The sequence below is a fragment of the Apis cerana genome, linkage group LG9 (assembly GCF_029169275.1).
Source record: "Apis cerana isolate GH-2021 linkage group LG9, AcerK_1.0, whole genome shotgun sequence".
Lineage (NCBI taxonomy): Eukaryota > Metazoa > Arthropoda > Insecta > Hymenoptera > Apidae > Apis > Apis cerana.
This window is the reverse complement of record NC_083860.1, coordinates 2,045,268-2,060,028: the sequence shown is the minus strand read 5'-3', so window position 1 is coordinate 2,060,028 and position 14,761 is coordinate 2,045,268. Positions and strand designations below refer to the sequence as shown.

At 24.6% G+C, this 14,761-nt stretch overlaps 1 protein-coding gene across 1 annotated transcript; it reads right to left on the bottom strand.

The window, feature by feature from the left end:
• Positions 1-9,568: 9,568 nt before the first annotated feature.
• LOC107994364 (uncharacterized) lies at positions 9,569-11,221 on the bottom strand. Its single transcript, XM_017051236.3, has 2 exons — positions 11,085-11,221; positions 9,569-10,717 (listed from the first exon to the last, which is right to left on the bottom strand). The coding sequence occupies exons 1-2, from the start codon at positions 11,094-11,096 to the stop codon at positions 9,848-9,850; spliced, it is 882 nt and encodes a 293-aa protein (XP_016906725.1). The 5' UTR covers positions 11,097-11,221; the 3' UTR covers positions 9,569-9,847.
• Between the last annotated feature and the right edge of the window lie 3,540 nt (positions 11,222-14,761).

Below are 14,761 nucleotides of genomic sequence, written 5' to 3'. Positions count from 1 at the left end.
ATATTCGCTAGAGGGAGCTCCACTCTCTCTTCGTGCGGTTCCCCCACTCTGGCATATCCCCACCTTGCACTCCGTCATCCCCACTACCGGTAGCAGGAGCAACTTGGTCCAGCGAGATCCTGTTGATGCGCTCCTGCGCCGCCAGGATGCAACAGCTTCGTCCTTCGTCTTCTCTTTCCTTTCTTTTCCCCGCTTTGCGTTCTTTCTCAAGTTCGACAAGAGTACATTATACTGCAAAAACAGTAGCTCTATCGTTGTCGAGAAAACCTTGCTTTATAATAAATATCTGATCTTTAAGAATAATGTTATTTGAATGAAATGCTGAAATATTTTAAAAAAGTGTAAGTTATGAATTAAATTAAAAATGTTATTATTGATTATTGGTTAAACTATTCTCGATATATACTTTATAATTTGTGCAGATTTGAAGAAAATTTTAAATAAATTGGAAAAAATAAAAAAAAGATTACAAAATTGAAGTACTTTATTATTTGAAAGTACTTTATTTGAAAGTAATTGTTTTATATATTTAAATCATCATTAAATTTCTTTAAAATATTATTATTTTAATCACTATTTTCTTGTATTTTAATTGAATATTAATTTCAAAATATTATTTATTTGATACCAAAATATTATATTTAAAATATTATTATATCTTTATTTCCATTATTTCAAGATAAAGTTTACTTGCCCAAATATCTGTATCATTCCTTCATTTTTATCTATTCTATTTCAAAAATAAACTTTAATCAAACTTTTTTATAACTAATAAAATTTCGCAAAAAGAAATATGAAAATAATGAACGATTTAATTTAAACTTAATTATTTATAAAATTAAAAAATTAAAATAAAAAAATACAATTAAACTACAACAATAAACTTTTTTTAAATTAAATTAAAAAAAATATGATAAGAAGAACAAAATTTATAGGTAATTGTTATTTTCTCGTTCTTGTACATGAAAGAAACGCTATTGTTTAAATTTAACGAGGGCGCTGAATAGATAGAGCGGTAAGTTGATTTCAAGTAGCGATGTTCGTGCCGTGCACACGCCCTGAACGCATTACACTAGATAGGAGAGTTAGCATCGATGACTATCTACGAACATCGCAATCAGAGTCTTTGTTAGAATTGTGGCATTTATAAATGAATGCCTAACAGAAATGGTATGAGATTCACGACCCGTCAAGCCAATAATCTATAACACCCTACCGCATAAATGGCTCGTACACTGCCTATTATATTACGTTCAAACGAAATTAAATTGCATCGAGCGGTGAATGCGTCAGGGAAAAAAATCATTGTCCAACGTTTCTATACTTTTAGATATAGATATTTTTTTTTCTCCGTATAATTATTTATTGAGAGTAATATTCATGAATAATATTCGACGTTTATATTAATAAATTTCAAAAATTTTTTATTGATCAAATTATTACAATACATAATGTTATAAGAATATACTTGATATACTTAATATTGTGAATTAAATAAATATTTTGTCGAAAATATATAATAAAGTATGAAATGAAATATATAAATATATTATTCATGTAAATATTATTTTCAAAATTAAAATTGTTTTATGAATTATTTAAAATTAATTAAAATTATTAATAAAATATTTTATGGAAAGTATATAAAATAAAACGTTATTATATAACGTATATTAATATATAATATATCGTGGAACATCTTTGCAAACGAAGCGAGAACAGCTGCAATACTAGTCTAACGAAGATAAAACGATTTTTCTCTACGTCAAGCCTTAATCGATATTTTTGTATACCAATTTTTATGTTTTGTATTTTTGAAATTAACAATCTTCATATAATTTGTAATATCTTCATAATAATATCTTCATTTTTAAATTATTTAACGATTAACTAAAATTTATTTTTATGATAATTTATTTCAAAATGAAATAAATTTATGGATTACACTAAAAGAACTTATCTTACAATAAATATCATAAATATCATTCTTTGATCATTCATTAACGAGGTCGGTGTATACATATAATTTCAGATATAATTAGATGCACTCGTTTAGATATCTCTCCCTTCGCATTCATAACATGGTACTCAAATGACAAGTGACAATGGTAGACGTACAGAACTTTCCTACGGTTATCGCCGGTATTTATGTGAGTAAAGATGGAATTAATTGAATGATCCGCATGGACGTCCTGTCCTGCTATGACGCCAAAGCAGGGAGTGACAAGTAGCTCTCAATAACGTGATATGACATCGCGTGCCATGGACACGAAGGACCCCCTCAATACAGACCTCGCTATTTCCTCGCTTCGGTCGAGTAATTTGCTTTTGGACCGGGGTTGAGATTGAAAGACGAGTCACCTGTCAATATATTAACTCGTTTCCGCAATATGGGAAATTACTACGGGACAGACAATGGATTTAGTTCGTATCACATCTTCGAATGTATGTATATAGGATTATATGATACAATTTTAATACAATTTAATAAATTAAACTTAAACTTAAATTACCGAAAAATTATCATTTAGATTTTATGTTTTGTATACAATAGTTTTAAAAACAAATATATTCTTGTTACATATATATTTTGAATTAAAAATTTTTATGAAAATACTATATATAAAATTATACAGTAATTGTCAATTATTAAAAATACAATAAGTAATAAAGAAATTGGTTTTTAATTGAATTTTCAAATTATAATAGTTATTGTAACGTATATATTTTTAATAATTCACAATTCGTTTAATTTAATTTAAGTAAATGATAGAAATGAATGTATTTGAATAAAAAAATTTTGACGTAACTATTTTTAAAATTTCTTTCATTTAAAACACTCAATATAATTGTTTTTAAATAAAAATTTAGCAAATATAATTATATACATAATATAATTCATGATATAAATCATTGTATTTACATTCGTTTAATTATTTAGTAATATTTTTAGAATATAATTTTTAATTAATATTTTTTAGATTATAATAATAATTATTATTATTATTATTGTTATTATTATTATTATTATATAAATTTGTATAAATATTATTATAATATATATTATTATATTATATAAATTTAATATATAAAATATTTTAAATTTTCAAGATTATTAAGAATTTGCACAAAATTCAAAGCCAAAAAGCAGTGACATAACTTTGTCTGTATTCAATCTCTCTGTCTCTCTTTTTCTCTCTTTCTTTACATGCTTATTGCTCTCTCTGAAATTAAAATCAATTTTTTCGATAAATTTTTTCGAGCACACTTACTGTTCTGAATTTGTATCGCGTTACTTGTCATGCTCACGTATTTCCACACCAATGCCGATTCTATTTGAAAATAAATTTAAACAGATTGGTCTGTCTGTCGTTCTATCCTGTAACTCTTATACGAACACCGATCTATTGTTTACGAGTATGGTGACGTGGTGTTTACGGTGTGTTTTACTGTTTCAAAACAACCAATAAAAGCACACGTCGCGTTCCCATGTGGTATTGCATCGCTTGAAAACGCTTGTGTCCTGCAACCAGATCTACGGTCTTACGTGTATACGATGCAATAACAGTAACGAGAATAGTTTTTTATTACAGTGATAACTCGTAAATATGTTAAAATATTAGAATTTTGATGAAGAAATAATTGAATAATCAAAAATTGTTTTAGACAATTAAAAATGTAAGAATTAAAATTGCATTTATAATACGAATATTCAAATAAGTATGAATTGTATAACGATAAATGCAAAATACTGAAATTTAATTAATACGAAATTAGAAGCGAGATCTTTTTAGTGAAAATTTGAAAAAAGAAAAGAATAGTATTTTTCATAAGTTTAGAAATTACAATAAAATATTTTTCAAGATAAAATTATATTTTTATCAATATGAATGTAAAATTATCTATTTACTGTTACTTTATTACTTTATATTAGTCAATTTAAAATTTTATTGTTACAAAATTTAATAAACATACAAAGATGTACGTTTAAAAATTTTTATTATATATTTTAAATAACAATTAATTAGATACAATGTTTATTCGAAGTATAATTAATTTGTAGAATTATTTTTCAACAAAGATTCATTCGTAAATATTATCAATAATGTGAAAACTTTAAAAAAATGTTTAACAAAAAAATGTTTAACATAAAAATGAATAATGACATTTTAAATTAATGAAACTTTCATTAAAAATTTGAAATTACATTTTATATCACATTTATTATAATTTATTATAAGCTTTTGGTTAAACATTTGTTAATTTCGAATTTATTATGACAATTATAAGTTAATATATTTTCCTTTTCATCATATTTATTCATATGTTAATTCTTCCTTATTAAATTTTTAGTCACTATACTGTTGAGTACACTTGGCGAGACATCTATCGGTGGAAGATTTTGCCCGTAAGAGCGCGAAACTACAAATTTGGTGTATCGATTATATTCATGTCGATCGATGTAAAAGAATATTGAAATAGAATTACATATAAGTATATATAATATTTTTCACAAGTTTAGAAATTTAAGAAATGTATCAGTAAATTATTTTTTTTCCATTATTTCTTATGCATTATTCTCATTATATTTTTATATTTTTATTTATTATATTTATTTCTTTTATAGTTAATACAAAGTATCAAATCATAAGACTTTTTATTTTTTTCTTTTAAAATAATTTTCGTAAAATAAAAGAATTCAATGCAATCTGTATTGATCATTTAATTATTTAAAAGAATTTAAAAATCGTTTTTTCTATTTGAATTATTTTTATTTGTCTTATTTATCTTATTATCTATTTGAATTGAAATTATTTATTTCTTAATTTCAATTCTAATTATGGAATGAAGTAATGTCTGCTGATTCTAAAGCAGAAAAGCAAAGAGAATTAAGTTAAAAAAATTTTTTTTATCTAAAAGTGTTACGATTAATATGTGTGCAACAATCGTCATCTCGAGCCTGTAACAACAAATTTTGATTTCATTTTGAATCCAAACTTGATATTCAATAAAATATAACAAAACAATTCCGTGCGCAATTTAAACACAACGATTTTTAAACTCTTTTAAACAATTGAATAATAAATAATCGATAAATTCTTCGAAGATTATTTTTTGAAAGAAAAAAATAAAAAATTTTCAATCATAAATTTGATATTTTACAATTTTACTAATCTTATTATTTTGTTATTATTAGATAACCAAAAAGAAAGATAAGAAAGTTCTATCGTTCCTTTCGAAAAATAATAGAAAAATATATAATAAAATAAAAAATTAATTATAAAATTTGTACAACAGTATTCTATAGTATTCTAAGTATTAAAATTTAAAATTAAATGTATAATGGATTACATTTAGAATTAAGTATTTCATAATAAAAATTTCTTATTCAATTCTCTGTTCTTCTTTCATCAAATCTGTTTTCAATCATTTTCAAAACTAAAACAATCATTTAAAAAACTAAGAATATTTTTAAAATTTATCTTTATTTATAATTCTCTTTAAATAGAAAAATAAAAAATCATTTTTCACAATTGTTGCATTCGTAATATAAAAAAATAACTTCTGTTAAAAATGGCGATCAATATGCAGAAATTGCAAATTGAAGAACGATTTCGTTTCGCAATCTTCAATTATTACTTCTATTAATTATTTCTTTAATTATTACTTTTATTAATTAATTATTACTTCTGTAAAAAAAACGCATCTCTTCGTCTCAACCAATCTTGCACAAATCTTCAAAACTTGATAAAAAAAACGATAAGAAACATTGGAAGAATATTCCTCGCTGGATATTTATCGCATTGTTTCTTGGAATAACAAAAAGAATGTCAAAATAGACGGTGTTAACTGTTTATTTTGTCGCGCATTCAAGTTAAGAATAAACGTGATGCTGCGAAATAGTGATCGTAAATAGCGCGTTCGTGGACTGGTATAAAAGTTGTGCGAGCAGCTACAGCTTTAAGCTAGTGGTCGTCGTTACAAAAAAAAAAAGCTAGTGACCATCGTTGGATAAACGTTATGCGCGTATATCATCCACATTAACTGCCGATATAAAGTCCAAGCAAAAATTTAGATGCGCCATCCACCGTGTTAGCTGTTTGACGCTACGATGCTCCCAACATTGTAATTAAATGGCTGGCCGGTTAGTGTATTTCACCGGTCTGATTTACTAGTCTCAGACGAATCGTTTTCATTTCGTGTCATTAACACTTTACCAGCGCAACACAGTTCGTTGTTTCCAGATTACGCTCGTTACAATTTTTCAGCTTCATTCTGCTACATTACATTGTAGACATTGTTTCAGATCTTGTTGGTAAAAAAATTTGTTGATAGAAAATTTTGTAACTGTCTATAAACTGTGGGTAATTTGGTCAGAAAATTTAATTTTAATTTTAATTTTACTATAATTGATTAAATATTTGAATAATTAATTTAACACATTTTTATTTTTATTTGTTTAATTATACAAAAAGTGAATATTGATTTTCGATAAAAATAATTATAAAATAGCAAAAAATGCAATGAAATATAAAATGATTATGTATATTAATAATAATATTTATATACGGATATATATTTGAATGGGTATAAATTGGAAAATTTTTTTTTATCTTTCGTATTTCTTGGAAAAGTTCATAATACAACCATGTGAACCGCCATAGAGTAGGAAATCTTTATGATGTAATTGTTGCATCACTGATCTCGAATTTTATATATATATTATTTTATATTATTATATTATTTTATATATATATATAATTTTATATATTAATTAATTTCAATTAATATATTACTTATTTTGTTTTATGAAATGGTCAAGTATCAAATATTAAGCATTCTTGTGAATAAGTAGAATTTTATATTAGATATTTATAATATTTATAATACCCAATATAAAAATTTTTTGATTTGAAAATTAAATGTATTTCTAATAATTTTATTAATTAGTTTAATTAAGAAATTGATAAATATGCTATTATAGATTGTAAAAATGTATAACATATAAAGTAGATCAACAATTAATTTTTATTAAAAGTATTTCGTTGGATATGTATACATTATACACGTAAATCTGTAAAACTTAGAGTAAAGCAGGAACTTTCGACTTCTCCAATGTAGCTTAAATACTAAGAGTGCTAATGATGCTTTGGAATCTGCGTAATTAAGCAGGAGTCTTGCGAATAAATTTACAGTACCCTTAAATCCTTCACGTTAGATAAATGTTTACAATTAGCTTCTACACTGTACTTATTTCAAATTGCCGATGTTTGCTCCATCAGATAATAATACAATGCCTTTCCAAATTTATTACATTATATCTATTAACCAAATATTTAGATATATATCTCTAATTTATTTATATAACTATTTATTATATTACTATCTTTTTTATATCACTATTATTTATATTATATTTTATTATTTATTATCATATATATTATTTAATTATTATATTCTAATTGTATTTTTTTATTTTCGTAAAAAAAGAAATTAAATTGTACCATGATATATGCATATATTAAATATATAAATATATAAATAATAAATATATAGATAGATATATAAATAATGACATATACGTTTATATCTCGTTTTGTTTATTATGTTTACTTAATTTAACATATATATATACTTTTTCATTTCTTTAAAAATAAAAATTCAGGATTAAATATAATTGAAGAAAAGATGAAATATCCAGGTATTTATTATTAGCTCTATTGAACTATTGTATCTGGATCCTAAAGACGACCTCAATTGCAAGATATAGAAGTATAGAGGCCTACTCTGAAAAAGGAAGGATTTCTCTGACAATAGCTAATGAAAGTTTGGACGACTAGTTCTTTAAGAAATGAAGAACATTCCTCTATTATATTTAAAAATATATAAAAATATATATTTAAAAATAGAAATTCATAAGTAATAATTTATATCTATACTATATCTGTAACAGAAATTTATTTATGTAATTATATAAGTAGAAATGCATTCTTTAAAAGAAAATTAAGAATATTTTTCTATCAATATATAAAATATCTATTTCTATAAAATATTTATATAGCAGATTTTTAACATAAATTTATTTATTAATTTTTATTTTTATGTAGATTATATTACATATAAATAAAAATAGCTTTCTGAGAATATCTTTTACTTCAATTCTCAGCACTTATAACATTATTATAACAACTATAATAACGAAAATTTAAAATATTAAATCAGATTCTTTAAAAAATTAAAAATATTCCTAATATTTAATATCAATATTAATAATATTAATATTAATAATATGATATCAATATTAATAAAAGTAAAGCTTCATAATAATAGTTTATATCCATAACAGAAACCTATTCAAAGAATATATATATAAGCAGAAATGCACCTTTCTAAAGATATCTCTTCTGCTTCGTTTCCCACCGCGTCATCAGGTCAGTTCACGGCAAACTTCCGGTTCATGCGTCCAATCTCACAATTTCTTCGTTGAACTACATACAAAAGCTTCTGTTCATAACACGAATATACGAAGTGATATCAGAGTCGCTAGTTTAACGATACTATAACCTCGAGATTATATACAAGCAATGTTCTTCATTTCTGAAGGGGGTGCATAAAGAGACTGCCCTTCCTGCCCGAAAAAGCTCCTGTTAATTCAGAGGCACGGCAAAAGTCGTAAAATAGTGCGTGACTGCCAGTTTTCCGGCAAAAAGTGGACAGAAGTGCACATGGACGAGTACATCCATCCCCTCGTCGAGGCAAGTCGTATGTGCAAGTCGAGAAATCATTTGTGTGCGTGAAGTTGGCAGAGTAATTCATAAAAGTTGGTGAAATACGAGCGAGACACGTACATCTCCTACGACTACAGATACTATTACGAAGATGGCGGCAGGCAACTGAAAAAGTACACAACCTCGGGCTTTCTAGTGGGAAAGGGTGGTTTGCCAGAAGTGGGGATGAAGGACTAGGGGTGACTTGAAATAGCGTGTAATGGCATACCTAATGTACGTATAAGCTGCTTAGTACAAACTGAATTAAAACTTCTAACTGATGGTGTAACTTTGGTCTCAATGCGAATCTGAAATATATCTAATTATTATTTTATTTCATTATAAATTGTTTCTGAAGTTTTATGCACAAATCTCAAACAGAGTTGTGAATGAGATTATTTGAGTTATACTTTTAATACTTATTTTATCTTTAATTTATTGTTTTATCAATTGTTCATGTAATTCGTATATTGACAATTGTCTTCTTTGAAAAATAATTTATTATTGATAAATATATTTAAAAATATTATGACAATGGTTTTCAATCTGTAAATTATAATCGAAGACTGTGAAATGTTTTTCAGGTTATCGCAATCAATTTTAATTAATAAACTTTCAATTGTTTATTTTAATATGATGATTTCGTTTAAAATGAATGTTGCTAGATACAAGCGTGTTAATTTTTTATGTTTCCTTTGTTCTATATGGGCGGAATCATAAGAGAAAAAGTTGTAAATTATTTGAATATTACAAAAGAAATTGCAACTCAAGAGAAACTAAGAAATTAAAAAAAAACTACATTTACATTGAAAACGATATCTTTATTTAAAAAAAATTGTTGCTATTATACATACATATTATTTTATATGACAAGAATTATAATCATTGAAAAAAAATGTTATTCATTACAAAATTATAATTATAATTTTTAGATAAAATCAACATTTCATATATACTTCATAGATATACTTCACAATGTAATTCTTTATTCCAATGTAAGAATCCTTATTTAAAGATAAATTTATTCAGACTATTAAAATCTCAAATTATATTAGGATTGTATTGATAGTATTTGGAATTTAAACTAATTGTTTCGATGGTACAGGATATGAATATCCATCATCAGAACTTGGAGCAGAATACTGGTTTTGTGACAGGCTAACTGATGCCAGTGGTGCTACTAACTGATGGCCAAAGCTTGGAGCATCATACGATTGGCTGTGTGACAGACTAACTGATGACGCCACTGGTGCTACTGATGCTACTGGTACCACTGATCCACTGGTAAAACTAGGCACTCCATAACTGTGGTTGGGTACATTCAAAGATCCCACAAACCCAGAAGAGACTCCATTTGAAGAGACATGGCTCGATGAGATGCCATTAGACGGTACAGAATGAACAACATTGCTTGGCACGCCGTAAGAAGTGCTGGGTACATTCACAGACCCTACACCGACTCTATTGTTCAAACTGGGCACGGACACAGATACTGGTGCTGCCACGCTGCTATGAACAGGCACTGATGGAAGACTAGGGACTCCATAAGATGTCGATACAGAGACAGGAACGCCGTACGTTGGAGCTGGTACAGCAGCACTATAAGATGGAACTGCGGAAACATGGACATTGTAAGATTGCACTGGAGCAGAAACAGGAGCGCTGTAAGATGGGACTGATGCTAGGACAGGTACTCTATATACTGGCGCAGAATAGGATGGGACTGGAGCACTGTAGCTTGGAGAGGAAACAGAAGAGACTAAGAAGGATTTCTTAGTTGTTCCCACAGATGGCAGTGGTGGCAAATAAGAACCAGATTCGATATTATCAACATTGAATCCAGATACATCATGGCCGTGTCCATTGCCTCCGAGAAGACCACGTTTTTCGATTTTCTTCGCGCATTCACTTGCATGAATGGCGAAGAAGAAAACGATGAATAAAGGAATCTGAAAAAAAATACGTGTTAATTTTTTAAAGAATCAAATTTTTTAAAGAAAAAGAAAATATTACTTTTTATCGATTACTAATGATTTAAAAATATATATCTTTTTTATTTTTGTAGAAAAAGATACGATATATTAAAATTTGAAATATTTTAAAAATATATATATATTTATTATATAGAATAAAAGAATAAAAGAAAACGAGCTTGTTAAATTTAACTTTAAATGATTAATATATAAGCTTAAATAGAGAACATGCCGTTAATAAAGTTATTAATTGAATGATTTAATAAAAATTTAATTTGTAATTAATTATTAAATATCATAAAAAAAGATATTTCGATTAAATTGATAAAAAAGCTATACTTACTATATACTTCATGATGTATATGGATTAGAGAACAGAGTCGAAATGTGACTTAAACGAAAAATTCGGCTGTTTTTATACGGCGACGCCAGACGTGGATTCCTTTCACTAAGAAGATACAAAATCCCCCAAACTTTTTTACTGATGTAAAAATGTTACATCCAATGATCTTTCAAAATTTATATTTCATATTCAAAACAAGATATTATATGTTTTATTCGGTATTAATATTATTAGCTAATTAATTGAAGTAGAATTTTAATTATTAATTATATTTTTTTAATTATTGACATAATTAAGAAAATCTTAAAATGGATATTCTCTCTTGCTTTATAAATGTTCACTTATAAGAAGATTTTTTGGATTATTTATTATTTTTAGATTAAAGAAAGTTGTAATTTAGTAAATTTAAATGAAATATAAATATTTATGATATACTTCTTATTCATTATAAACGTATTTTCATAAATTACATATACAAAACAATCAATGTCATCAATGATGACATACCGTATGCAACAGCCGGAAATGTCATATACACGTACCATAATTACTCCAACAATTCAATCGCCTTGTCAACTCACGTGCAAGGGAAATAGAAATATTTATTACCGTGATTTAATCTGTAAAAGTTTACATTAATTTTACGGATTGTGACATAAAAACGTAGAAAACAATTTAACGATGAAAAATAGAAAATTATTGATAATGTGATTTTAAAATCATGATGTGATTAAAGATATTGATAATATATATATATATTATAAAGATATTATTTTCAAAATAACTTCCATATCTAAAATTTATAAGAAATATACAACATTCGTTTTTAATTTAAAAAAATTTAATTTAATCAAAAACTTTCATTACAATTCTTTCATTTTTTTTATAAATATTTATTTATATTGTAACAAAATTTCCATAATATTTATTTATAAAAAACGTTTCATTACGCAATTTTTATTTTAATTTTATCCGTATAAATCTTCATAAATATCTCTTTCTATTTCAAGTTAATGGTCGAACGAAATTGGTGATTCTGTTAGATGACTATTAGTCGAATAAACTATCATATGGTAATATATTCAAAGTCTCACAAAGATTCGTAAAGGATAGAAATATTCATTTTACCAAATTATGCAAATCTATCATCTACAGAAAGTTTCATATACTTTCACGTAATATTCAAATATATCCACAACACTCGATTTTCGTCTGTGTATTTGTTACATAAATTTAAAACCTGAAAACTGATTTCTCTCTCTCGTCTCCTTCATTCAAAATTTATAGTAGAATAAAGACGACAAAGTATACAAATTTTTTGACATCGAGATTGTTCTCGTACACGTGTCGCTCTAAAGAGACATTTACCTCTGTTACCCAATTTCAGGAATATTGGCTAAATTCACATTCATTATTCACAGTCGCCAAATTAACCAATTATGACTTCAAAATCGCATCTATCATTCTCGAACAACGAGAACAACTTTTGCAAACGAATCTCATTATATACTTTCCTTGATTTTACCAAATAAAATTAATAGGTCTTTATTGAAAAGTTGAACTTTATTGAACGAATCCTCATATACATCTAAGTAAACCGGTTAAATAATAAATAGATTGTGAAAAAAATATTTCAAGGATAATTCTTTCGAGACGAAAATCTTTGCAAAATTATGTGGAATCTCATAAGTAAATTCTCGTAGAGTTGAATGTACAATTTCTAGAATATATTATAAATATTAATTATTATTAGTATATATTAGTATGTAAATATGATTAAAAATATTAAAAAATATGTTGTGAAAATTTAAGTTGCAAATTAAGTAACATAAAATTTTTGTTTTAGATTCTTAAAAATATGAATATGCATAATTGTGTTACATTTAATTATAAATAAAAATTATTATATTATAAAAAAAGAAAAATAAAAATAAAATATAATTTCGAATTATTTGAGTCTTAAGAAAGTGATTGAACAAATAATATTTATTATAAATCATATAATTTTTATTTCTATTATTTTCAAGTAATTAAGAAAGATTAATTAAAAATTTAAAAATATATTTTATTTGATAGAAAAGAATCATTATTTGAGATTTATCATAAATTATTTAATTTTATCTCGCATATCTCATTTATTTCATAAATTTCGTATATATTATTATCACATTTTGTATTAATTCTCACATGCTGTTTTATTTAATACATTGGACATGTAGTTTCTTTCATTCCTTGCATGTGAATAAAGGATAGATAAAAATTTACGTGCATCAAGTGTATATATTCTGAAAATTTAATTAATTCTTTTTAATATAGCAAAATTTAAGAAATTTCGTAAGTTAATCTTTAGTTTAAGTTTGAATTATTAAATCCTTTTTTAAATTCTTTTAATATAAAATATTAATATATAGATTAGATACAGAAACAAACATGAAGATATCAATTAAGATTCATTTATTAAATTATAAGCAATTTAATTTTTATTAAATGAAGCGAAACAGAAATAAAGCATTATTCTATCTTCATCTCGCTTTATCTAGAGCAAAATTAAAATATACTTTATAACTTCATAAAAAAATCTCAACTGATATTTTTGCACATATTTTATGTTTATTTGATAGATAGAATTGATTCCAAAGATATAAAAAATAATATATTAAATATATTATATTGCAAATGATATATTATATATGCACTACACAAATATAATGATGTATTGTTTGCATAAATAAAATAATGTTTATTTCTAATAAAATTAAAATATTAAATAAATATTATAAAATAAATATTATAATTTACAATAAAATATCATATTTTCAATTACATTCAATTACATTAATATAACAATATGCATTTACTTGATCATAATAATACCAAATTTAATTATCTATTAATATAATTACTAATAATTAATAAATAATTGAAGGTTCAAAAATAATTGATTAACAATGACTACAAACGTATAATTGTTACTAAATTGTTGTAATATAATTATTCTTGTAAAAATAAATTGTTAAAATATATTATATCATTTTTATATTTCTTTTTAAAAATGATAAATTATGACATCTTACAAAAATATAACGATGATTATCTTAGAATAAAATCAGAAATCATTTTAATATTTTGAATGAAAGAATTATTCAAATTGTAACTAGTTTTATAATTTATATTCAAGAAAGTCTATTTCTGAGTTTTGGACAAAAAACCTTGGAATAAATTTGTATTAATTTAATTAAATTAATTAACAATTACAAAAAAATTATGAAGATCACAATTTTTTATTATTTTTTTATTAGCAATTTCAACTTTTAATGAGATATAAATTTCATATAACAAAAAAAATTCATTAAAACAGTTATGATCAATATATTTATTCATTTTGTTAATTAATTATTGATAATAGATATCTATTTGTTTTTTAAATTTATGAGTTCCATAAATAATGTTAATTTATTGAAATATAATTCAGTAAGAACATAACAATATTATTAATATTATTGAGATATTTTTAAAAATATTACGAAGATGCAAAATTAATCAAATGATATATAGGTATTATATATGGATCCTGTTCCCAAGAATGATACGCATTTTCAATTTTATATTCAGCCTATTCTGTCAATAGTACAAGCACAGAAGGCAACTTGGTGATTGATGTTTAACGTTTTGATACT